Source organism: Girardinichthys multiradiatus, chromosome 24 (genome assembly GCF_021462225.1).
Source record: "Girardinichthys multiradiatus isolate DD_20200921_A chromosome 24, DD_fGirMul_XY1, whole genome shotgun sequence".
Classification (NCBI taxonomy): Eukaryota; Metazoa; Chordata; class Actinopteri; order Cyprinodontiformes; family Goodeidae; genus Girardinichthys; species Girardinichthys multiradiatus.
Genome location: NC_061816.1, coordinates 23,201,715 through 23,229,582, shown reverse-complemented (window position 1 = coordinate 23,229,582; position 27,868 = coordinate 23,201,715). Strand labels below are relative to the sequence as shown.

The following is a 27,868-nucleotide window of genomic DNA, read 5'->3' as shown; positions in this document are numbered from 1 at the left end:
GTATCCAGTATCTCGTTCTTTCAGTCATGACCCAAAGTTCATGGCCATAGGTGAGGGTAGGAACGTAGACCGACCAGTTAATCGAGAGCTTCGCTTTTCGGCTCAGCTCTCTTTTCACCACAACAGACCTCAAAGTACTCCTTTCACCCCCCAATCGAGGTCAGCAGCTCCCCACCCCCACCGTAAACCACAACCAATAGGACTCCTCCTTCGGCCACAGCTACAGAGGGCAGCTTCGACAACAGATGGAGAACATGGCCCACTCGGACTCTATGTTGCTAACCTCCCCTGGAATCTGGTCAAAGCTCTCCCTGAGGTGGGAGTTGAATACATCCTTGGCTGAGGGCTCCGCCAGATGTTCCCAGCAGACCCTCACTATACGCTTGGGCCTGCCAAGTCTGTCTGGCTTTCTCCTCCTCCAGCAGATCCAACTCACCACCAGGTGGTGATCAGTGGACAGCTCAGCCCCTCTCTTCACCCGAGTGTCCAAAATATGCGGCCGAAGGTCTGAAGACACGACAACAAAGTCGATCATTGACCTCCTGCCTAGGATGTCCTGGTGCCAAGTGCACTGATGAACACCCTTATGCTTGAACATGATGTTCATTATGGACAATACGTGACTAGCACAGAAGTCCAATAATGAAACACCATTCTGATTCAGATAGGGGAGGCCATTCCTCCCAATCACGCCTCTCCAGGTGTCATTGTCGTTTCCCACGTGGGCGTTGAAGTCCCCCAGCAGAATAACAGAGTCCCCGGGAGGGGCACTACGTAGCACCCCAACAGGGTTGCCAAAAGGGCCGGGTACTCCACACTACCGCTCGGCCTGTAGGCCGAAACAACAGTCAAAGACCTGTTCCCGACCCGAAGGCATAGGGATTCAACCTTCTCATCCACTGGGGTAAACCCCAACACGAGATGGCTGAGCTGGGGGGCAACAAGCAAACCCACCCCAGCTCCCTGCCTCTCCCCGCTGGCCACTGCTGTGTTCCAGAGCCCAAGCTGTGCGTGGAGGCGAGCCCGACTATTTCTAGTCCATATCTCTCAACCTCCCGCACAAGCTCGGGCTCCTTCCCCCCCAGCGAGGTGACATTCCACTTCCCTAGAGCCAGCCTAAGTATCCGGAGATTGGGCCATCGAGGTCTCCATCCTTGTCTGCTGCCCGATCTTGTTTGCACCGGTCCCTCATGGTCCTCCCTGCAGGTGGTGGACGCAGTGGGGGATGGCCTTGCGTCTCTCGCCGGCCGGGTCCCGTGAGGAGCAGCCCGGCCACCAGGCACTCTCCGACGAGTCCTGACCCCAGGCCTGGCTCCAACGTACCGGGCAACGTCATTTGCCTCGATTGTGTGGTCCTCATGAAGGCGTCTTGAACCACTTTGTCTGACCCATTACCCAGAGCCTGTTTGCCATGGGAGACCCTAGCAGGGGCATCTAAGCCCCAGACCACATAGCCTTGAGGATCATCTGAGCACTCAAACCCGTTAAGGTGGCAGTTCAAGGAGGTTTTTCTATTTTACATAAATAATTGCTCATGCACTGACCAGCTAGCTTCTTTCTCAGTTTCATTGTACTTGTGTCATTGACAATAAAGGATATTCTGATTTTGAATTGTCAGGCTGATATAGGGCGCCATAGTGCAGCTCCACCACAAGTCTGTTGTTGTGGCAAAGTATTTCACGTCATGAAGCTCGCCATACATTTTCAGCATTTCAGCATAATACATTTTTTGCAAACAAAGCTATGTTTTAACATGACAGATGTTTTTCAGTAAGAATGAGGAAATGTCAGTTAATATTGCAATAAACATAAAATCGTGAGTATATGACTTTCTAATATTGTGTTGCCTACGACAACATGTTAGGGCCAATTTAGATAAAAGAAAAAAACAGAAAAATTCCCCCAAAAATTTCAGAAACATCTAGAATGCATTTTCTCTGACGTTCAACAGTCTTACATTCATGGGAAAAAAGTAAACAAAAAGTAAACATTTAGATGAATGAAATTAGAAATTATTCATTTAAAAACCCAAAAGCACATAAATATCAGATAGAATAAAACAGATGTTAAAACTAACATTTTGTTTTTTCTTGATACACAGTTTAGCAAAAAATATCTGAAAATTCACATACTTTGGAAATACTTTCTTAGTATACTGAAATGTACAATGGATTTTATCCAAAATGACACACACATAATTTAAAGACAGGAATAAAAACTGGAAAATTGACAGATTTTGCTTGAAAAATTAATAATTTTCTTCAAATAGAGTTTTTTTATGTCATCAATTGTTTATGTCATCATTTGGAAGTGAATTAATCATTTTACCACTAAACAAATAAAACAAATTCAAGTAATCAGTAGTTGAAAAAATAAATTAAAGAAAATCCATGACCATCATTATGATAACAAGAAAAATGTGTAACATGTAAAAACGTTTGACAAATTCTGGAGGGAGTCTTTATTTAATACTGAACCAAACTAATGTTTTACCAGTTGCATGTTCTGAGTAATATACAGAAACACAGCAAAATGAAAAACGACCCAAAATACATATGCTCACAGTATAATTGTGAATAAATGAATGGCTTAATGAATCTGTTATTGTTCTTAATGTGCTCAGAATACAGTAAAAAGAATAAAACACTGCTAACCATTTATTTAGGTGAACATGTTTACAGCAAGTTATGTATATTGCAAACCAATAACTCTGAGAAGCATGTTGCTGTCACCACTGAGTATAAATAGTTCAGACATGTAAAACTGAAACCTATTTTAACTAGATTTTTAAATCTAGGGAACCACAAACAGAGAGGTTGAGATTTGAAGCCCAAAAGCACGAATAGTTTTTTCCCTTCATTTGTTCCCTTAACTTGGCCTACAAACACGTTGAGTGTGGGGTACTTTTTCCCTTTTAATGTATGATAATGATCTCCATTTATTACATCGAGTACAGTAAGTATCCTGAAAATATGGAATGGACATATTGACCAGCATAAAGTCCTGCGGCCTGGTCTGATGGCAGCTCTAGATGAACAGTGTCTCCTTTCCGTAATGGGAGTACAGCACTTCCCGAGGCCTGATCAAGTAAACCCTTTTTGTACTCATCGTAGGTGTACATTACTGGCTCATTGTTTTTCATCAGCGCCACCCAAACGTTGCCTCCCTTGCAGTGGACATGGTATGCAAAATAATAAATTCCTGGTATGCTACATGTAAAAATACCATTTTGTGGGTTGTAGTCCTGATTTCCGTTGTGCAGAAGTTTGTCAAATATAATGGGAGAACCTGCTAGAGGAAATGGGTTTGTAAGTTTTGCGGTGAATGCAGGAATCTCCAGGTTGGTTCCGCTTATCTCAGCTCCATTGCCTGGCTTTTTGTAACCTTGACCGTTGTAGGGGCCTGTGTGAGGAAGGATTTGTATAAGTTCAGGAGATGCAGCAGGAAGTCCTGGAGGGCCGGGGGGACCTTGAGGTCCTGGTTGTCCAGGAAGTCCAGGAGGGCCGCTGGGACCAGGGTTTCCTTGAGGACCAATTTGACCAGGGGGTCCAGGTTTTCCATTACCAGGATAACCAGGGTTACCTGCTGGTCCTGTTTCACCTTTTTGTCCTGGAAGACCAGGAAGTCCAATTGGTCCCCTTGGTCCTGCAAGTCCAGGGATACCCTGTGGACCTGGATGGCCCTTGTTTCCAGGCTCTCCCACCTCTCCTCTTTGTCCTGATAATCCCACAGCACCAGGAGCACCAGGTAAACCTCTGACTCCAGCTTCTGATTTTGGCCCTGTTGGGCCTTGGAATCCTCTTGGTCCAGGTTGTCCTCCTTCTCCTGGCCGACCAGGCTGTCCTGAATGACCTGGAGGCCCAGTTTCACCCTTCAATCCAGGATTTCCTCTTGGGCCCCATATGCCATCTTCTCCCTTCTGTCCAGGGAAGCCAAGACTTCCGGGAGGCCCTGTTGGACCTGGTTCACCCGGCATCCCACTCAGACCAGTTGGACCAATAACTCCAGGAAGACCTACATGACCTTTATCACCTTTTGAACCTGGTTGTCCTGGAAGACCAGCATGCCCCTTGTGACCCTTAGGCCCTGGCAATCCTGTTTTACCATAACCTGGCAAGCCTGGAGGTCCAGTTAAACCAGGAGGCCCTGGTTCGCCTTTTCCTCCAGAGAGCCCTGGTTGCCCTCTAAAGCCATCTTTTCCTGGTTTTCCTATTCCTGGTATGCCTGGAAGTCCTGGTATGCCTCTTTCACCTGGTGCTCCTACCAGCCCTGCTTCTCCAGGAGGACCTGGTTTTCCTGGAAATCCTGGTTGTCCAGGCGCACCATTCAGGCCGGGTTTGCCATTGCCAGGGAGGCCCACTTCTCCAGGTGGACCAGGTGGTCCACCAGGACCATTCAGACCTGGAAAACCAGGAAGACCAAGCCCCTTGTCTCCTTTTGGACCTTGAATACCAGGAAACCCAGGTGGACCATTTTGACCAGGTTCTCCTGGTTGCCCTGGCAGTCCTGGTAATCCCTGTCCTCCTGGTTTTGAAATTCCAGGGAGTCCAGTGGGACCTGGGAATCCTGGAGACCCATGAAGTCCTGTTGGCCCTTGACCACCAATTGGTCCAACATCCCCTTTTGGTCCAGGTAATCCAGGCCCTCCAGGTTTTCCAGGTAATCCTGGCATTCCGGGTTTTCCATTTCCCCTGTATCCCTGAGGACCAGGGGGGCCTGGCTTTCCTGGTAATCCAGGCAATCCCTGTCCTGGAAGCCCAGGGGCGCCTTGCAGACCTGGTGGACCTATTGGTCCAGGTGGGCCTTCGATGCCATGTGGTCCTCCTCGGAAACCTTTTCCATCAGGAACAGGAATAGGACCTTTAGAACCCCTTGGGAAAGTTTGTCCTGTAACCAAGTGAAAACAGACATAAATAATCATGATATTGTGAATGAAGGGATAAATTAATTCATTAATGAACAGATTAAATAGTTTTCGTTAAATGTAAATAAATTATTACAATTTGTAAAAACATGTATTTCTTTAAATAAATTTCCAGTGTTTAAGGACATACTTTCTACACATAATTGAGTGGTTGATTTTCGGAACACACTTATTATTCAAATTGCTCGTTTGTGAAATTTAATGGTCTAGAGTTGTTTTACAAGCATTTCCAAAGGGAATAGGTAACACATAATAGGGCACATATGTAGAGATAATTATAACAGGTACAAACGTTTTTTATTCAACAAATCTCTTGTTTTACACAGAATTGCGACTGATGATTGTTTAACACATATTGTGTGTAGCTTCACTCCAAGGCATTTTACTTTTGACCTTTTCAATGTGAACTCCACTTTAAAGCAAGTAAAGTTTATAACTCACTTTTATATAATTTCTTTTAACCTTTATTTAAGGGTAACTTATATCATTAGCATTGCAAATTTGTCTTCCATAGTTTTCAATGATTCTTTCATGACCTTCCTTAAATGAAATAACTGTCATCAGCAAAAGTAACATATTTTAACCTATTGAACATTGAATAAATATCCATCCATATTCCACTTTCCACTTCTTCTGGGCAGGGTTGCTGGGGAGCTGGTGCCTATCTCCAACGGTCTAGGGGCAAGAGGTGGGGTACACTCTGGACAGGTTGCCAGTCCATCACAGGGCAACACAGAGACACACAGGACAAACAACCACACACACCCATTCACAAACAAAGGGCAATTGAGAGACACCAATTAACAGTCATGTTCTTGGACTGTGAGAGGAAGCTGGAGTACCCGGAGAGAATCCACACATGCACTGGGAGAATATGCAAACTCCATCCAGAAAAATCCCCGGCCAGGAGTAAAACCCAGGACCTTCTTGCTGCAGGGCAACAATGCTGCGCCACTGTGCAGCCCTGCATAAATATCATTTAGTGTAAATAAATTAACACTGGTAATTTGCAGCAAGAAGGTCTTGGGTTTGAAACCTGGCCAAGGGTTTTTCTGCATGGAGTTTTCATATTTTCCAGTACGTGCCTGGGTTCTCCCCTGGTTCTCCAGTTTTCTCTCACAGTTCCAAAACGTGCCGGTTAGGTCGATTACTCCAAATACCCCTGAGCCATAAGTGTGTGTATGGTTATTTGTCCTGTTTTGTGTCTGTGCTGCCCTGTGATGGACTGGTGACCTGGACATGGTGTACCCTACCTTTTGCCAAATGACCGCTGGAGAAAGGCACCAGTTGGGGGTATTTACAATGGATGAATAACTTAGGTCCCAATACCGAAAAAAAAACACATGCCACTTTAATTAAATTCTATTTAGTATTATTAACTTTTACATTATAAAAGGTGTTTCATTAACTTGCCAACCAGGGTTTTGTGACACTCCTAATTTAATTGCATTACAAACTCTGCAGCAGTAAAGAACAATCAACGGTGTTAAATAAAGACTGTTTCACAAATAGTTGACACAGATCAGATTGCTGAAAAAGTACAGCAAAAATATAGTCATCCTATTTACTTTAGATATTGTTTCCAAATTAGTCGTTTTAGGTTTAATCTTAAAAGGATAATTTTAATGATATTGGTAGATGTATTAAATGTAAAACATCACCTTTGCCTTTTGTCAGTGGTCCAATTTTTCCGATTTGCATTGGCAATGGGAGCTGAGGAACCTCTTTTCTATATTGAGGCAGTGATGGGATTTCTTTGCTGAAAGGTGAATGTGGCATCTCGTTCTCCAGAAACTGCTGCTGAGGAAAGTTATCACTGTACTGTGGGATGGGCTGGGGCTGCTGAGACGGCTGCTTTGGTCTGTAATATGCTCCACCATGAGCCATGTTAATTAGATATGGCTGGAATAGAAAGACGAGATGGCAGAAGAAACAGAGAGGTACAGCCACCATTTTCTGTGGAGAAAGAGAAGAAAGACAGTTTTGGCTGTTCTCCACCATTTGCCTTGCCCTAAATGGGGATTTACAAAATGTATACACACATACAATAATCTGATTAGGAGGCTCTGCTGTGAAACTATGAACATGGTCTTTAATCATTTGAACATGTCTGTGTTTGAGGAATCTGCTAAGCGCTGCCAGAAGTGCTGTGTGAAGTAAACATAAATGGATGAGTGTATGTTTTCCCTTTAGCTCTAGTGTTTCTTAATAATGAAGCAGAACTATGGAGATCAAAGCTTTTGGATAGCTGCAGTAATTTTAGTAAGAATTGCTTACATTTCCAGGCTGTAATTATTTAAAATACACAATCACAATAATAGAGGAAAAAAATAACTAGTGCTGAGGACACAGTGATCCTGTGCGAGGTCTTGTCTATTGACATTTCTAAATAGCAGATGCATGAGCCTCTTATTTTATGTGTCTTTTATGTGACTTTTGACAAAAGTAAAATATTAACTAGATTTCTGAAAATGAAATAAAATCAAAAACAATAATAATATAGTGTCTCAGGGATTACCTGAGACACTTTATATACCCAGTTATTTAACTATTTTATATAGAATTTACCAGCATATGGAAATTTCCTGAATCTCCCAATACAGGGAGTGTAAACAAAATTAAACTACTCCTGGTCTAAAATGCACAAAAAGGAATAAATTCATGGAAACATATGAATAAAAAAATGCACCATTATGAGCCTTGTTATAAATTCTTCATAATCATAGCTGCTCATCTAAATTATTCTGACCGGCATTTTTTTGTTGCTTCTCTCTGGTTCATTAAAACAAAATAACACCTGGTTACATATAGATTAGAATGTTACAGATTATATATTTTAGATTTACAGACAAACAGATGCTGAAGAAATATAAGTTTGATTTTATTTGTAGCTAGTAGCTTGGATATGAATCTTTATCTATCTATCTATCTATCTATCTATCTATCTATCTATCTATCTATCTATCTATCTATCTATCTATCTATCTATCTATCTATCTATCTATCTATCTATCTATCTATCTATCTATCTATCTATCTATCTATCTATCTATCTATCTATCTATCTATCTATCTATCTATCTATCTATCTATCTATCTATCTATCTATCTATCTATCTATCTATCTATCTATCTATCTATCTATCTATCTATCTATCTATCTATCTATCTATCTATCTATCTATCTATCTATCTATCTATCTATCTATCTATCTATCTATCTATCTATCTATCTATCTATCTATCTATCTATCTATCTATCTATCTATCTATCTATCTATCTATCTATCTATCTATCTATCTATCTATCTATCTATCTATCTATCTATCTATCTATCTATCTATCTATCTATCTATCTATCTATCTATCTATCTATCTATCTATCTATCTATCTATCTATCTATCTGTCTATCTATCTATCTATGTTGGAGACCTGCAGCAAAGAGTGGCATCTTGGGATTAAAAAGTCAACAATTTACTACACATAAATGGCATTTATACACATTATTACAAAGGGTAGCAATACACATATTTTACCCAATAAGGATAATTTGTTATCAGACATCTTCCTTGTGTCAATGTCTGGTTAGGTCACATTTCACTGCAAGTCTTACTGTCAGCCAATTCCGCAAACTTTGGATTGTGAAAACCTTTGTGTGGGTTGAAATAAATGCAGCCAATTAAAAGCTGCCTCAATATTCCTAAAATGTCAGTTTGAAGTCCATAGGTGGAAGTTGGTTATGTGTGAAGAGCTTGTAAATGTTGCCTCATGCTGAATGCAAACTGACATTCAACATGACTCAACCTGTAGGGCAACACAATTAGAGATGTCAGATAAAATGACAAAAAATGCCAAATTTAATAGATAATTGTGTTCACGCAAATTGTATAAAATAAAGCACACCATTTGACCATAAGCTTAAATTGAAAACAGTTTATTTGCTCACAAAACTGACTATATATATTAGAACCACAATGAATTAACAACATACACTATAATCTTGACTATTTGCTTCCAAAACCACAGAGCTGCAGGAAATATTTAGTGAAACATCTTTTTCAGTGTCAAGCCAGAAAGTGATCCATAAGTTCTGAGCCTTTAAGTTCAAGTGGATGTTACACAATGAGACACTAAACTGATCGCAGCTGTAGTCCAAATCTCTTGGACTCATTCAAATAAGCTGTTTTGTTTCTCCTGTGGGCAACTGAAGAACACGTTTCATGAGGCAACAGGGTAGCTTCCACAGAACAACATACATGCGCTAATCTTTGTGATCTACATGCAATGAGCATGAAAAAGGCATACTAACATTTACAGAACACACCAATCCAATTCAAGTATCTTAAACACAGATGGGCATAGCAGTTTCTGTTTAAGGACCACAAATAAACTCTGAGGTAATGTTGAAGAGACCATATTGGGATGATTTAAACTCTTTGAGATGGTGCATTATCCCGTTGAAAGTTGCCATCAGAAGATGGGTACACTATGACCATAAAGGGATGGACATGATCAGCAACAATACTCAGGTAAGCTGGGGTGATTAAATGATGGTCAGCTGGTTCAAAGGGGCACAAAGTGTGTCAAGAAGATATCCCCCACACCATTACACTACCACCACCAGTATAATTAATTGAAACCACAAAGGAAGAATCTGTGCTTTCATGTTGTTTACACAAAATTCTGACCCTACCATTTGAAATTCACAGTTGAATGTGAGACTCACTGGACCTGGCAACAATTTTCTAATCTGTTATTGTCTAGTTTGGTGTCAAATATCTCCTCAGTTTTCTGTTATTAGCTGACAGGAGTGTCACCCAGCTGCTTTAGCAAATCTGCTTCAAGGTTAGTTGTGTTCAATTCAAATAACCAGAGTAATATAGAAGCAAGCCATGTATTTGCACCAAAGAATGTAACTTCAATAAGGACCAAATTAAATGACTATTACATGTTGATGCTTGATTATGCTGTAAGGGAAATAATGTAATTTCCTTTGTAGCTTGAGCTCTATTTGTTTTTCATCACACAGGCAGTGGTTGTGTTTAAGTATAATCACTTTTTCTCGTTTATCACTCCTTCAAACGCTTCATGAGTAATTTAGGAACCCTGTTTTATATAATCAGTCTTCTTACCACATACTTTACTAACACTTCTCACATTGCTTAGGCCTCCTGCTGTGTCTTCATAAGTTAACTGCTGTCACCAAGGAATATAACTTTAAAAGAGGGCATACCCTTTTTGCACATAAGGGAGCAATATCAACAATTTAATAGGACTAACCGAATGACCTCAGAGACTGTTCTCAACATGACTTGTCTGCATCACAGATCAATCTGTACACAAAAGTAAGGAAATTAAAGTTTGGTTGATTATCAGTGTAACAGTGCTTTTTTGCATTAGATCTTATTCTGCTGGAAAGCCTTTTTATATCCCGTTAAAAGGTGCCACATTTGTAAAGAAAATACATTTTGGATTTAACAGCACAGTTCAGTTCTTGGACTGGATGGTTAAAGTTTAGAGAAATAAATATTAGTATTTTAACAAATTATTCATTTACAAACAGGGGCCTAGGTAGTGGTTCGACCAGCACGGTCAAACTGATCCCACAGGTTTTCAAAGGGGTAAGGTCTGGTTTGCAGGCGGGCAATTCTATCTTCTCACTCCCAAATTCTGTAGGTCATCTCTGAAAAAACCCTCTCTGTGGCAGTGAGCATTGACTTCTTAAAGGATATAGTTTGGTCCCTTAGAGTAGAGATATGATTGGTGGCATACTGGTTGCAGGACAGGCAAAGACTATGGGACAATATGGTGAAGAAAGATGAGGCAAGGGGCAAAGAGTCAGAAGAAACCACATAATCTGAAGGAAAGTTGACCCTTCAAAAACCTTTTTGATGACGTTCTAATTTACTGAGATTCACCTGTAATATACGGGAAAACCAAAAATAAACATCACATTCTGACTAAGCACAGTGGAAGACTGGTGATTTAGACTTGTTTTGTTGGTACAGGACTTAGGCACTTTCTAGGTATTGAGCTGCCAACTAAATACTGTGTATACCAGAGTTTTTTAGTGTTAAATACGAGGTCATCTGCAGCTTGGTCCAGCTAACATAGGGTGCCAAGCAATTATATCTAGATACAAAGGTCTGGATGTTTGGAAAGCCTCCAAAGGACTGTAGCTCCAACAACATAAACAGGCTACAGTACAATTTGCTACAAATAAAATGTATTTTCTGTGCTTTTATGGCTAATTCTAAAACGCCTCTGCATCTCTCGCTTGATGATGATCCCATGCAACAAGAAGTGCCTGGATCAAAATGATCACTGCATTTTATGGTCATCTTTGCCAACAATTACAACCACAGCCAAGGGTGTTTTGTCACCTCCAACCCCCCTTTGAGAATAATCAGATTTCCATTCCCCCTTTGTATTCCTGCTGAATGATTCCAGATGGATAAGTTCAATAAACAAATAAGAAGCAGGGGAATGTCATCTTTCACCGGATTGGGTTCCAGTCTTAATTACCTGCGTTTGAGCTTGGCTTTGAGTGCAGATTGCACATCACTTTCCCACAGGAGAAAAGCCAACAGGACAGAAAAGCTAACAGAAATTTTGAATATTACATCATTCCACTGAAAAGGCTTTTTAAAACAGAAATGCCGGGTTGTGATGTGTAATTGTTGGGAAGAGTGCTTCTATCCGACAACATTCATTGAGCCCCTCCACAAGAAGAGTAAGCCACAACAGGTCATTGCTAAAGAAACTTGGTTTACTCATAATGCTGTGTCCAAGCATATTAACAAAAAGTTTAGTGGAGGAAAACGTTTGACAGCAAAAGGTGCACTAGCAGTAAGGAACCTGATCAAGTGTTGAGCGGATATACTGAGCAGGACATGGACATATGTTTCACACGGCTGGTATTTCATTTTTTAAAACGATTCTATGTTTATGAGATCGTAAGCATACATTTTTCTTCCACTCTAATTTTGATTGATATGCATGGGTGTCAGGGGTCATCTGCTGATCATAACTGTGTGGCCATACAATTTCAGGTTTAAAATATTATTTTTTTAGTTTGTCCTGTAAGACATTTTTAGCTTCTGAGAAAATTGCTTTGTTTTTTCATTAACTGTAAGCCATAAAAATCAAAATTAAGGAAATATATCAGTGTGTGTAATGAATACATAAGCTTTTGTGTCCAACTGCATTCTAATTTGGTATTCTAATGTACTTGTAAATGCAAGAGAATCAGATAACAAGAGAGGTAGCCCAGCAGAGAGCGCCATAGTCCATTTTAGAATAAGATCTGTTTTGTGTACCTATTTCAAACAGGCCACAAGAAGAAGAATACAAAATCTAATTATTACAATAAATAAAGCAATCTTCACAATAGCAGTCCCTTGTGTTATTATTCTCACATCCATCATATTCTGTTTGTCAATTTCTACCTTTTCTGACTTGCTGTAGTTAACTTATCCTGGCTCAATTATGATATAGTTCCATCACGTCCCTTTTCCTCTTGATTTCCTCTTATTCCTCTTTTTTCATGCCTATATTCAGTTTCTTTGCATACAGAGGCTCGAACCTGTTGGACTAAAGCTTCATTTTAAGAGTGTAACACCTTTAAACTGATGGAGAAAATAAGCAAGTAGAAGAGCACAAACGAAACAGCATCCAGACACATGCACACACAGTTTCTCAGCCTCTTTACCCATCTTCCTTACAGTTTCTCTTCTGCTCCTGGAATCCTAGAAATCTCAGGTTACCAAATATCTGGTCACCATTTTCAACTTAGGCAAAAAAAAAAACAACATCTTTAATTGTTTGGAAAATGATTTTCCTGTTAACTCTTGTGTTCTCTCAAAATACAGTATCTAATATCTGCGGATAGCAGTTAATAGCGGCTTTGAATTTTGCTCTGTTTCGAAGTTTAGAGTTTATTTCTCATGACATGTCCCACTTTCTCACACAGCAGGAAGGAAAGCCATCCGAGGCGTGTCTGCATTTCCAAGCTTTTAGTTTGACCAATAGATTTTTTTTTTTGCCTGGTGGTTTTGCCACATTCCTTTTTCAGCTCTTTTTCATATTTGCACTGACTCATAAATGGAAAAACCTTCCAAGTGAATGAATATTTTTGTAAGCAATGAAACATTGTTGGGCAATAACCAGATCTTATAATGTCTCCTATGCTGAAACCACAGACTCCACTGGGGAATTTGGAACTTTTGAGCTGCATAAATATATTTCCTGAACTGTGTAAATACAAGACAAAATAGCCAATGCAGTTCATGTCTCCTTTATTCTGGTGCTGATCTTTTCTTATATATCTGCTATAACAGTTGGAAAATATAGATGTTCTATATCATTCTATCATACATGTTAAAACTGTATACACAGCATGTGTAAAATTTAAATTAGGTTTCAGTGGAATAAATTGCATATGTGCCTTTAAATTTTGATCCAAATGTACCCTGCAGGGGTCCTTCCCCACTGTACTCTCAGTTAAATACATTAGAGACACTTCAGGCTTTGGGGCTAGGGAGGGGACACTGCTGTCAAAAATCAGTGTGGTTTCCAACACCCCAATTGCAACTCAAGTTTTAATGCACTTTAGATCTCTATATACACATGCATTCATAGCAACACTTTAAATCCGCAGACAAACATGCTTACAACAGGGACACATATGGGAAAATTGATTCATGAGGTGTGGAATGGCATTCATTTACTCCCACCTCTGCACCTGTGCTGAGGCGTTGGTCATTTGTGGTGTTGTGAGTACATTGGTGGCTCTAGCAGTGCCACTGGAGAGCCTCTGACCCCTTGGTGTGGTGTTGGTTGTGTAAAGGCTTGGGCCACTCGTTGCACAGTGGGTCCCTGGGTGGTGGTTTATGGCTCTTGGGGATGTGTAAGGCCAGCTGTAGGTCATGGACTGGGCTTGGCTATGGTGGGGATCCCTTCCTTTTGGCCTTCGTGGCACTATTTTATCAGGTGGGATGGTACTGTGCCCTCACTCCCTAAAAAAGCTGTTCCCTGCTCAGAGAGTTGGTTGCTTTGGTGAGGGATAGATGGGATGGTGGGTGGGAGCTTGTGCAGCAGGGTGACCAGGCTTCATGCTTGGCCTGTATTAGTGCATGGTGCTGTGTTGGGGGTTTGGTGCCCTGCCCCTGAACCTCTAGTTGACAGATTCCCTAATACCCTACTCCACACATGCATTCACTCCACCTTTGATTGACACCAAACAGCAATTTGTCCTCAAAATCAATGAATATTTAGGAAATCCTCTCCCATGTGTGGCAAGGAAAAATGCTGTGCAACTCACGTAAAGCAGGCTGTTGAAGAAGCTCCTCCGATAGTGTCAGCAGTAAATGAAGTGCACCTACAAAAACAGGGGGAAGACATTCTCCCTACTGACTACAAATGCAAAAAAGCAAAGCTAAATTATTCATTTAGAGCAGGGTTTCCCAAACATTACAGCCTGTGACCCCTGAAATAACAGTACCAGAGACTGTTGACCCCCTATTGGTGACCTGATGACCCCCTAAAAACTATTTCACTCTACATGTATTTATTTATTTAATAAATAAATATTGAGTGAAGTAATTTAATAGTATATTTAATTATTTATTAATGTATTAAATAAATAAATGGTTCTATTAAATGATTTAATAGGACATTTCATGATACATTTTATTTATTTAATTTTGTCCCTTTTGGCCCTCCATACTGTCAGGGGGGACATTAAAATAATTCTGAAAAGCATCTCACGACCCACCAAGGGGGCCCGACCCCCACTTTGGGAACCCCTGAATTAGATGATAACAGAGAGACAGGTGCTCTCTATTTTTTTATAAAGCCCTCATGCAAATACTATCAGCATTTTATACTTATTACTCTATTTTGCAGAATATGCAGTTGAAAAAGACAACAAAATTTAGCGATTGAAATCCAAGTTTTTGTGTAAAAATGAATATAAATAAATGCTAAAATAAAATGATTGTAACTGTTATTAATATATCATTTTAGCAATGATGGGAATAATTTTGTTTTTCTATTTTAAATAAGAGGAATTAGATTATGTTATCATAATTCGGGCTGCTTATGCCTACAAGGCTCACTGTGTTAGTACAAAGAGACTGGTCAGTTTAAAATGCTTCTCGGTTTATTCTTTATTTAGACAACAGTCTCTACTTGGACTTTTAAAACTCGTTCTTGAGTAAATCTGACATTCGGATGAATTTAAACTGATTTTGAGCTCATTTTGCTGAAATTAATCAACAACCCTTAAAACTATTTAACTACTAAAGAGTTTTTATCCAGTAAGACCTGAAGGGGCTTTTCTCCAACCAAGTATTTGGTGAAAATCTGAGGACTTAGTTTAATCCTCACTGAACTTTCAAAATGAAGCATCGGTTTAGGGGTATCGAACAGTCAGTTTTTCCTTAGTTGCCAGACATTTACAACAAATAAGACTAGTTTTTCTCATTTTGCAAAGGGCTGCGGTGCATGAATCAACCCTTTTCAATTGAATCTTAACCCAACCACAAACACTGCAAATGACATTCCACATGTTAACACAAATTCACACACAGAGGGCTATTCAAAAATACAGCCCAACTAGGTGCATTACTGCAGGCTAGCAGTAGTGGGTGTCTGCATGATGGTGACGGCTTTGTGAGTTTGATTCCTTTGGGAGGATTTGTGGTTTTTGGCACTGCTTAGGGTTCGTGTGCAGTTTCTGCACTGTAGGAAATTCCAACAAGTATTACGGTCTGATTAAACCAAACTGGAACATTTTGGACACAAATCCAAAAGGTTAGTTTGGCACAAAACACAACACTGAGCACCACCAAAAGAACATGATACGTACAGAGAAACAGTGGTGGTGCTGTGATGTTGTTTTTTTCCCTCCCAAGACAAGTACAATTATAAACCAAACACAAAACAGTTTGACCGAAAACTTGAAGGTCTCTTATAGAAAACTGCAAATGAAGAGCTTTCTCAGCATCACAGTGAGGCCTTACATCCAAACCAACAAAAGAATGAGTAACAGAATAAGAATCTAAAGGTTTCGGAATGAACTAAGTTTAACAGATAATCTTTAAGGTCACCTAAAGAGGGCAGTGGACAAGAACTGTCCTCACACTAAGGTTTCTCGGGGTGGTACTGTTCGTTGGAGTTTCGTTTAAATTTCTGATTGCTTGTGGGCCGCATGTTCACTGGATGTTGTTGCTAGAACCTGCTGGGGTTTTTGGAATGACTTATGGGTGATGGTTGCCACATGAGCTGCAGAAGGCCTGAAATGGCTTTTGTGGCTGTTGTCTTGGTACACTGCTGGTGAGGTGGCAGTATTGCAGGGGGGACAGGTGTGCCCTGACACGTTGAGGATTGTTGTTACACACCTGAGGGTTTCGGGGTGGTTGGTGTTGTTTCAGCAGTTGCTGTCTGTACTATGTATGTGGCTGTGCTCTGGGTGGTGGGCCGGTACTGTGCCTAATGGAATGTGGCAGTGAGGTCAACTTGGCAGGATTTAAAGTTTTTTTTGTAAAACAAAATGATTTTAAACATTAAAGGGAGAAAGACAGAGAAAAGAAAATCAAAGAAGGGAGGCAGGGAAAATAAAATAAAAAAGGAAAGAAGGAACAGAAAGTAGGATTGAAAATTAAACAAGCAGTAATGGGTATAGATTAAAAGTTGGAAGAAGGCAGATATTTAAAAATAATGATTAAGTTGCTTTATGAGATAATTTCTATGAGTTTCAGTGATTTCACTTTATGAACATTCAAACAATTCCAACTCAGTCACATGCAACCATGTAAATAATCAGTAACACTACAAGTTTACGTCATTTTGGATTCGGTTAGAGAGATCGTAAAGTCATGTGGGAATTTCTTATAAGTAACTGCAAATTGAGCTGACAGTGAGGGTAATGTGATATTACAGTAGCCTGGAGAAAATTTATCTGTTACAAGCTCCTGCCATAAAAACCGCCACTTAGTGCTAAAATATGATCCTCCTTTTTCCTGCTGTCCAGGTGGTTTTGCAGTTGAATATTTAAAGGTAATAGCAAGAATAACAACTCTGTCATAAATCTGAAATTATTTGTGAAACGTCTGCCGGTGAATTAAAGTGAACCTGCAGGAAAGTGGAGTTTTGTGTTTGACCAAGGTGCCACTGCCACAAAGTAATCCACAGTGAATTTTTCTGTTTTGGTAGATGAGGTGGGAGCGGTCTGCTCGGTTGCAAGAGGTTGTTTGAACACTTGGCCTCAAATCACAGTGGCTGCAGCTGGGGAGTTATAACACACATTCCCTTCGAGCTATGCAACCACTTCCTTTTGGGGAGGTGAGAAACCTAAAGGAAAACAAGAATTTCATTTTTTGAAAATGCAATTAAATTTATTTGGAAATTGTTTTGGGATATAAACAGTATACCAGTTTTTGTGATGTAAAAAACTGGTTAATCCTTTCAAGATTTTTTTCTTTTAATGTGACATTTATCCTTTACAATTCATCTGACAAACAAAAATCTGGTTGTATCAATGTACATCTTTAAAATAATACTTTGTTGAAGAACCTTTTAAATCCAGTTTTAACCTCCAGTCATCTTCAACAGTGCCCTGCCATTTTAAAGTGAATGTGTTGCATTTGAAAAAGTACAGCTGGCCTCGTTTGCCTCAAGGAAGTTTTGGAAAAGTTTGGCAACGCAAAAAGGGGAAATAGGGACCATTCCAAGCTGTGTATTGGGCGGGCACTGAGGACCCAACTGAGCATATTGTTGGGCAGTGGAATGAGGACTGTGGATGAGATTCGGCCTGAGATTCTTAAGATGTTGGACATTACGTGCTGACTTGTTTGACAGATCTCTCCCTTCTGGGTGACTTTTAAGGGCGATTCAGTCCTTGTATGCCCAAAGCAAGAACTGGCATAAAGTCAAGCTTGTTCCCACTGTTCATTGGACTCCATTAGCGCTGCCCGCTGCCATAAATCCTGTACATTCTCGACTGGAAAAAGGTGGACTGTCCCATCTAGGTTGGGGGCCAGTTTCTGCCTCAAGCAAAGTTTAAGTATCTTGGGGTCTTTTTCACAAATGGATTGGGGCTTCTTCTGCAGTCTTGCGGTGCTGCTCCGTTCTGTTGCGGTTAAGAAGGACCTGAATCAAAAAGCAAAGATTTACCGGTCGGTCTACCCTCACATGTGGTCATAAGATATGGATTATTACTGAAAGAAAAAGATCCCAGATAGAAGTGGCTGAAATGAGCTTCCTTGTAGGGTGATCGGAGTCAGCCTTAGAGATACCGGGTACGAGAGGTACCGTGCGACGTCACGTGCCTCGATTTAATCGTTGTCATGAGGGGTTCTTGAACTGCTCTTTGTCTGACCCGTCACCTAGAGCCTGTTGCCATGGGAGACCCTAACAGGGGGATTTAAGCCCCAGATAACATAGCCTCTAGGATCATTCGAGCACTCAAACCCCTTCACCACGATAAGGTGGCGGTTCGAGGAGGGGTGAATTGCCTCGGGATACCCAGAATGCAATTAAGGGAGTCTCCCAGCGCATGAATGTCCGGATCCAATCTCAAAAGTATGTCGTTATTGGATTTTCCTGCCGAATAGTTTAAAAGGTCTGGAAGGCTGCTGCGAGGTTAAAAGCAACACTGAAAAAACAGCAGGAAGTTGTGTTCTGCATGAAAAAAACAATCTCCTGTTTTCTCCACATTCTGGACAATAAGACAGAAGGATTTTCTTCCAAATAAGACATTCAGGCCTATCAAAAATCTTCAAAAGCCTTATGGGAGGATGTTTTATGGCCTGCTGCAACCAAACTGGAACATTTTGGCCATTATTCCTAAAGTTCAGTTTGGTACATTTGGTATTATTTTTCCCAAGGCGGATACAATTATTAACCAAATACCATTCAGTTTGACCCCAAACTTTCAGAAGTGTGAAAAAAAGCTGGAGATGAAGAGCTATTCAAGAGTCCTTACATAACAAAAAACAATAGAATGGCTTCAGAAGAACAATGTTAAGGTTTGGACTAAAAAGGATGACAGAAAATCTTCAAGGCCACCTGTAGAGGGCAGTAAAAAAGAGACGTCGTCAAAATCTGGGATACTTGGAAGGCTTTAGTGAAGCAGATGGACAAATACTGGCAAGTTAAGAATGAATGTTGTTATTAATATAACATGTGCTTCAATCAAATATTATGTTACTACTTATGCAATCAGGTTATTTCAGCTTTTCTATTATTTTTATTTTGTCCCAAAGAGATTTATTTGTGTTTTTAAGCTGGAAAGCTGAAGCTTGTCTGAGGTCGAAACACAGACTTCACACAGCAGGATTCAACCAACTTCAGGCAATTTGATTCACCCTCAGACACACACAGAACCTGTGACCACGTTTAATTGGAATTCTTCCCTGATCCAAAAGAAAACTGCAGACTGATTTGAGGATTGAGTTTGGAGCTAAGGAACAAACATCCTTCTTTGAGTCCCAAAAACAACAAATGTTGTCACTTGATGAGAGTGTTTTTTCCACGCCCTTGGTGTTTAATGAATCAAGCTGTTTGACAGTTACATGTAAAAAAGACCTCAAACATTTTACAAAACATCTCCAACCTAAACCTTTCTTTTTGAGTATGATCTTTTTGGGCTTTTATCACAGCAATGAAAGGCTAAATGTTAGTTTTTGTCAACGTTTTTGTAAATCTATACAAAGGACACTGGGGTCTTAGTAACAAAGGCATTAGTCGAATCCTGGCCTGGGCACTATCTGCGTGTTCTCCATGTGCATGTGTGGGTTCTCTCCCACTGTCCTTACACATAACGTTTAGATTAATTGTTTACTTTGATGGAATTTTGGCTCATTCCTCCTTTGTGGGTAGCCTTGCTTGCTCATACCTTAGATCTGCCCACACATATTCTAAGAGACTGAGATGAGGGCCTTGTGATGGCCAATCTAAGACATTCAGTTTGTTGTTTTTAAGCCATATTAAAAATAATTAGGTCTAATGTTTTCATTTGGAAGTTTCATTAAAGCAGCAGTAGGGAGTTCTGAGAAATCTGTGGACTTAGCCTGAAAGTTTGAACAAGGGCACCTTACAGGTCCCTCCCACCTGCTCTCTGCTGTTCTACAGCTCCTCCATCCACAGTGGAACCTGTCGTGAACACACAGGCTAGTAAGCAGGGCCACCAATGACGGTGGATAAACAGCTACGGCAGATTGACTGGTAGAGACAAACAACGTTATGCCTTACATTGACTATGACCTGCCCATACTTTGACTACAAACTTGGTCCTCAAATCATTAGCACAACTGCAGCACACCAGCAATCTTGAATGACGGCAAATGCAGTGCGGGGGACAGGTGTGACCAGCGTGTACATGAGTGTGACTGACACTGCTAAGACATTCCTCCTGGCTCTGATTGGTTGTTTCTGACTGGGAGCGGTGCATTTCTGCAAATGACAGTAGGACCACTGGGAGGAGGCAGAGGAGCTTGATTTTTCACAGATAATCTGTCTAATTTTCTACTATCAGGACATAGTGACAGTTTTATCTGATGATCTGATCTTAAATGTGTAAAAAAATAATTTTTTTACACATTTAAATAAATAAATGTGTAAAAATGAATGAGTGTATGAATGAGTGTGTGCATGGTTGTTTGTGTGTTGCCCTGCGATGGACTGGCGATCTATCCAGGGTGTACCCTGCCTCTCGCCCATAGACTGCTGGAGATAGGCACCAGCTCCCCCGTGACCCACTATGGAATAAGCGGTAGAAAATGACTGAATAAATAAATAAACCACCTAACACTATTGCCATCCCTGTATTTCACAGTTGGGATGGTGTTTTTGTGGTTGAAAGCTTTCCCTTTTTACCTCCAAATGTAATGAAAATCACAGGATAACCGATAACCGAATATGTATCCCTAAATTAAGGTCCTTGTCCCCGAGTTCACTTGCTAAACAATATCTGGCATTTTATATTTAGATTTTTTTAGGCATGGCTTCCTTCTCTCTGAGTGGCCATGTCCGTATAGAACTAATTTCACTGTGGATAATGACACTCTCACCAGTTTCAGCCAGGATTTTCACAAGATCTTTAGCTTTTGTTCTGGGATTGATTGACATTTTTAACCAAAACATGTTTATTTGTAGAACATGGAACGCACCTCCTTTCTGAACGGTATGAATGCTGCACATTCTCATGCAAAGCAATCTTAGTGCATGTAAAACAGTAATTGTGACATGAGACAACAGTCCACTGGATTCTCCATTTGTCTAGACTAGGCTGTAGGCTTTCAAGACAAAATCTTTTCTGGCTAAAAATTCTCCCAAAAAAATGTTTCCGATGAATCCGAGGTCAAACTTTTAGTCCAAATTCCAAACGGCAAGTCTGCCTCAAAAACAGCACTGAACATAATTAAAACAACAAAATCACCTCTTGAAATAGAAAATAGAATGTGGGTTTATATAAAGATGAATAAACAGATCAAAATCAGTTTTCATCCAAAACTTTCAAGAGTCTTGCAGAAAGCTAAAGATTAAGAAGGATTTAAATTTTTCATTGCTTAATACTCTGTTCCAAACGGAAACCAACTAATTTAAGGATTGGATTTATAGCTATGGAACAAATGTCCTTTTTTAAGTCCCAGATAAAACAACGCAAAAAGGATGAAAGCCGAATGTTGATGCTCCAGTAGACGAATGGCTCTTTTTTGTGAAATCTAAAAATCTGGTTGTTTTGCAGATTCTGACAACAAAGGTTTCAAACATTTTACAAAATAAATAACAGAGTTTTCTCCTTAAACATGATTTATTTTGGCTTCTTTTTGCAGCAGTGAAAACCTGAAACTAATTTTCTCACAACTTTATAGCATAACCAGTGTTCTGCTATTTCAGTTAGGGTTTATGTTCCATTAAAAAAGCTGTCAGGAAACTAATAATGGTGTAAAGTCTGTGAAGCTCATCACAGAAAAGCATGTTCTTCTGCTGGAACCAAAATTAGTCGAAGAAATACCTTACTGAGATGTTTAATCCATAACGGAGTAAAGCACAGAAACCTCTGATGTTTTAACAGTGGAAGGAAAAAGAGACAAACCTCGGGATTTGGTCAGGATGCATGGGAATTTTTAAATTCCACAAAGACCATTTTATATTAAAATTACGTGCCAAAAAATACCCCCCCCCCCCCCCCCCTCCCCCCACCCAATAAAAACAAAACCAGGCAGGATTTTTCCAGCAGTTCTGCTGACAGATGTGCCAAGCAGAAATCCTGAAAAATTAAGCCATTCCATTTACTGGTGCTAAGTCCTGTCAAAATGCTACATATTGCATTTATTGTAACAAGCACAACCTGGAGTTATTCTTCCCAGGAGGATCTTCTGGATTTTCCTTTGTCTTTTTCTTCATTAAGACAAAATGTCAGACAGGATAGGCAGAGGCTTAAATCAGCATAGGGTAACCTCTTCAGTGTGTTCTGGCTGATTATTATGGATGGCTGATTAAACATATCCTATTTGGTTTACGTGCTGACTGACAAATTCCTGATAAATCTAAAAAAGTTCTTTTTTTGTCCAGGAATCAAACATCTAAATACGATTTACCTCACACAATGCATCAAAAACAAGCAGAATCCCATTCATCTATAGCAGTGGTGGCAGATGACCTACCTTTAACTGTGGCAGCAGTTGCGGAGTCGGAGTATCACAGAGCTCCAATGAGTTTTCCTTCCTGCAGCTCCGATGAAAGCCTTGGCTTTTATCTCCAGGTGGGTGGAGCAGAACAAGCAGCGAGACGAAGCACTGAATCTGTACACGAGAGAGAGAGCAGAAGAAAGGGAAATCAAGAGAAAACCACCAGTGGAACTTTATGTTTCCAGGGTTAGGGGCTGAACAACGGAAAGTGAGGAGGAAAAAAAGGAAACCCAACCAGCTGCACCAACTATATATCATGATGAGGAGGAAGATACTCGTTTGACTTGGACCTCTGTGTGCATTCTTCACATGCAGAAAGATTTAAAGGCAAGGTCTGACTTTGGTTATCCAGCGTTTGCTGAGGTCAAATCCAAGCTGGGAAGGGAGGTTTTTGTGGCTGTTACAATACATCCACAGGAGTTTATAAAACTATCTCACAAGAGGGTTCTATATAGAACTGTTCAACTGGATCAAATTAAGCACCATTATTTAGCAAAAGCGGAGCCAGAATCCATTCCTCTTCCCTGTTTCTATAAAAATAAAAAGCACAAGCAGCAGCCAGGTGTTGCAAATTAAATACACAATAATAACTAATAACAAGGAAGAGCTACTCCATTCAACAAGTAGAAATGATTGACGTGGCTAAAATTAAGCATCAGCGGAAAAAAACCCAACGAGGAACACAAAAACAGTACAAATCACTGATACCAACTATGAAGCACGGTGGTGGAAAGTTGATGACAGGGGTTGGTTTAGCAGCCACAGGATCACACAGTCATTGAGCCAACTGTTTACTCCTGAGACCAGCAGAGCTGGTCAAAGCTCAAAATTAATTGCATAAGTAGAAAATAAGTGGAAACAGAGCAGCAATGAGGATTTTAGGAAAAGTCAGGGAATAGACCCAAGAACATGATATACTTGGCTTTAAAAAAAAAAAAATAGAAATATTTAATATCAATTTTTAAACAAAACAGAAATTTAAGTAATATAAAATAACAATAAAAACAGAATAACAATGCAATTTCTGGTGAGAATTTAATTCTGAAACCCAACATTTATTCTGGTTGAACAGGGCTAAAATCCCACACAGATATGTTACATCAGGTGCTCATGATTAGAGCATTCTATAGAAGGTTTGCCCTGTTTAAACCTGACATTTAATTTTGTGCAACCACAACTGATAATGTGAGAGTGAACACCATAGTGAGATCCTAAGAGCTGTCTGAGGCCTTCAGAAAGAAGATTGTAGCAGTTTACTAGTCCAACATGTTCATGTCCAGGTGAGTTCACTGTGAAAGCAGATCTCAAGATGCTTTAAGAAATGGCATCATGGGACCTACAGGGGGTTCTTGGTACTGTTGATATGAAACTTCCTGTACAATTAGAGACTAAACCAGTTTAACTTTCATGGAAGGTGAGCAATGAGAAAGTTTGCAGAGGGGAATGTAGACAAAAACCTGGACTTCTAAAATAATGATCCTTGGACAGATGAGCCTAACTGAATTATTTGGACAGCAGGATGGACGACATGTTCAGCATAAACAAAATACAGCATTCCAGGAGAAGAATCTAGTACGAACTGAGAAGCATATAGAGTTGGGGAAGACCTAAACAGCTCACCATGAAAGAATCCACATTGAATTCTACCATATATCAAAGGTGCCTTTGTAAAATATGAGACCGTCTGTAAAAAAATAAAAACACAGAATCAGGACTGGACCCAACATGCGACATGATAATGAGCCAAAGATACCAGAAAATTAATCTAAAACCGGAAGATGTTAAAGACTGATAAATGTCTACAAGAGATGTTCACCTGAACTTTTTCAACCAAAAGGGTTCAGTTCTAGTTATTAGGGGGAAGGTGTGCTAACTTTTTTCGCAGCTAAAAAACACATTTTTGTTGTTTGTCTTTTGCTAAATGAGTTAAACAGGTTTTTCAATGTTTACCACTTTCTTCCCCAGAAATGAATGAAAGTAAGTATAAAACACTGATATGGAAAAATGTCTTTATTAAAAACTCAATAATCCCAGAAAACCCCAGGTTGACCACAAAAAAGTGGTTTAAATTAATGGTGTTACTCTTCCTAAGCACAAAAATCCTGATTTAATTGTCCATAATTGTTTATAAAACCTAAAGGAGAAAATGTCTTTCAATTAGATGGAAGAAGCTGTACAGACAAACATGCATGTACTGCTCTGAAATCAGTCTTTAGACAAACCGTTTCATTTTGAGTAAAGAAAGACACAGAAGAAGAGGTGAACCATACATAACTAAAGAAAAGGAGAACTTTCTTTAGTTTTTATCCAAGTTCTTTTCTGAATGAAAACAACAACCAAAGGCAAAGGAGAGAACGTTTACACTACAAACAGCTGGTTCGCATTTAAGAAAGAATTCCCTGTTCTTTTGATTAGGTTGCTATTTTTGGTTCTGCCAGGCATTCTAAGGCCGGAGTTGCTTTTAGAGAAAACATCTTGGCTGATTTCACTGCAGGCAATCAGTTGGTTTCAATGTGCAAACCTGCACTTGTTAAAGTCATTTATAAAGCAAATAATCCTACACTTTACCCAACATTCAGGTAAAATACACAGTAAGACACATTTAGACCTACTTTTGCTTAAAATTCCACAAAATATTTTATTAATTATGTTTAATGGATTGTTTGAATTTAAATCCTGGGAGCAGAAATCTGGTTTTCCAAGCAGAGAACAAGCAGTCAGCTGCTTGGAAATGGTGACCTCATATCTGTCCACTTACTGAACCCCTGTTCATATAAGTTTACATACAGACTGCCTTGCATATTTAGGGCCAAAGCCTGCAAAGCTCAGTTACTCTTATAATTTCATGTTTCGTCTTCTACAATCAGCTTTTTTCCATTGTGAGCTGGCAGCACACAAGGAGTTTGATCGGGATTTGTTCTGTATGATCTGCAAACCTTCTGATGTCAGATTAATGACAAAAACCCCATAAGACATTTTACACCGTTGCTGTTTAAAAAGATGTTACTACCATGCCGAGACCAAAACCATGAACACATTCTGTTAAAATGTTTCGGAGGCTGTGAGCTGCTCCCATACGACTGGTCCAGCAACAGAATGCTTTGAGACAACCTGGAAATAGTAGGTGTCCAAAAAAAATAGAAAAACTTTAAATAACAAAGGAGAGCAAATGCTGCATTTTCTCAGGACACTCTGTTCTGTAACTTTGTGTTGAAAATTTTCAGGGATAGTATTGAGCCTTGAAAGGAAGAGGTGGAATGAAAATAGAGGTCAGTTCCATTTAGAACATGTAAAGATTTGCAATAACACTTGTGCCAGCAGCTGTTTGTAGTTTTTGTTCCCTCAGACAACAGTGTCATGGTTTTACCAGGATTCTTAATTTCAAACATTTTACCCCAAAACAAAATTTTAAAGTTTGTGTTTTTCCCCTTTCATTTAAATAAATGTTGACTTTAAGACATAACTAATAAACAAACAAACAAACAAACAAACAGAAACTACAAATTAATTTACATACCAAGGAAACCGAAATTAGTAATTCAAGAAACAATTTTTCTTGAGAGCTGCATGGTGGAGCACTTGATAGTTTCTGCATGGAGTTTGCATGTTCTCCCTAAGCATGCGTGGGTTCTCTCCGGGTACTCTGGCTTCTTCCCACAGTCCGAAGACATGACTGTTATGTTAGTTGGTTTCTCTAAACTGCCCTTGCGTGAATGAGTGTGGGATTGGTTGTTTGTCTTGTGTGTGTCTGTGTGTGACTGTGTTGCCCTGCGATGGACTGGCGACCAGTGAAAGGCAGTAACGTGTTACTGTAACTCCGTTACCCCCCAGTTTTGTCAGTAACTAAAACTCTAACGCATTTCTCTTTAAATAAAGTAAGTTAGTTACCATTGTTCTATGGTGCGTTTGTCCGTTACTGGCTAAGTTAATAAATTTCGGCCAGCAGCTGTATGCTTGTTCTTGTTCACAGCGGTCAAGTATGGCCGCTCTCGGCTTCCGTAATGATGCATTTGGGGTATGTGTGTGTTTTTTTTAAATGCCAGAAAGCTGCATTGGCTTGTAAACGGATTAAGGGTAAACACACGTACGATGTAAGTGTTGCTGAGCTCAACCACATTCATTCATTGTTTGGACTGTCAACGAACGTTACAGCTACAGTTACTAACTACTTTTTATTTATTTCAAATCACTTGCTGACTTAACTAAACTAGTGTTAAAAAAATACTTTGTGTTTGAGTTTGTATTTTGTATTGACTTAAGTTATAAGGACAATAAGCCTTGCATTTTTAAGAATTTTCATTTTAAAAATTAACAAAAAAGTTACTTTTAACAGTAACTCATTACTTTTTGGTGTAAGTAATCAACAAAGTAACTGAGTTACTTTTTGAATAAAGTAACTAATATCTATACTTTTTCCAGTAACTAGCACAACACTGCTGGTGACCTGTCCAGGGTGTACCCTGCCTCTCGCCCATAGACTGCTGGAGATAGGCAGCAGCTTTCCTGCGACCCACTATGGAAGAAGCGGTAGAAAATGACTGACTTAGTGACTGCTTTTGTTGATTTGCCTATGTGGACACACAGATATTTGATATGTTGTGAGAGATGACAATATTAAATAGAGGATGAAATTGGAATAGTATATAAGAAATAAGATTAGATGTATGATATGACAGATTAAATATGACAAGAAATATGATGACAATTTTTTTTAAATTAGGAAATTTCCCGGATACATGTTATGACCACAAACTTCCAGCATCTTTCACTCAAAAGCGGACGTTGACGCCTCAATAAAATAAGTTCAACCTGGAAAGACTCACAAAGAGAAGACAGGGATGCAATTAGAAAATTTTATTAGAGAATGTTTATTTCTTTGGGGCTCAGACCCCAGTGGAAGTAGTGAATGCTGAGAACGACATGTGCTTGAATGAACATCTTAGGGTTAGATTTAGAGATGTCTTCCCCCCCAGGATCCGATCCTGGTGGTGGAGTGGAGGCCTGAGGAGATTTGGAAAGAGTTTGGAATTCAAATGGTGGAGATGGGGTGGAGGAGGGTCAAAGTTCAGCTGCAGAACGGAGGGTTCCATGGATGAAGATCTTTTAAAGCGGAGCCTTGAAGGATGATTGGCCGGGGAGAAATGTGGACTTGATGCTGATTGGTGGAGCAGAGCCGGAGGAGGAGTAATTAGACGAAGCTGGAGGTGATTGTGAGTCTTCCATGTTGAATTTTCGTTTAAACTCCA

At 39.8% G+C, this 27,868-nt stretch overlaps 1 protein-coding gene across 1 annotated transcript; it reads right to left on the bottom strand.

Annotated features, from left to right (window-relative positions):
• Nucleotides 1–2,000: 2,000 nt before the first annotated feature.
• LOC124861972 (collagen alpha-1(VIII) chain-like) lies at nucleotides 2,001–22,795 on the bottom strand. The gene is made up of 3 exons (XM_047355967.1): nucleotides 22,599–22,795; nucleotides 6,586–6,880; nucleotides 2,001–4,887 (listed from the first exon to the last, which is right to left on the bottom strand). The coding sequence occupies exons 2-3, from the start codon at nucleotides 6,875–6,877 to the stop codon at nucleotides 2,942–2,944; spliced, it is 2,238 nt and encodes a 745-aa protein (XP_047211923.1). The 5' UTR covers nucleotides 6,878–6,880; nucleotides 22,599–22,795; the 3' UTR covers nucleotides 2,001–2,941.
• Nucleotides 22,796–27,868: the final 5,073 nt, after the last annotated feature.

Excerpts from the sequence above, each read along its gene's own strand:
- LOC124861972 (XM_047355967.1), bottom strand. The coding sequence starts at position 6,877 with ATGGTGGCTGTACCTCTCTGTTTCTTCTGCCATCTCGTCTTTCTATTC. Across the intron at positions 4,888-6,585 it reads ACCACTGACAAAAGGCAAAG|GACAAACTTTCCCAAGGGGT; the intron begins GTGATGTTTTAC and ends ACTTGGTTACAG.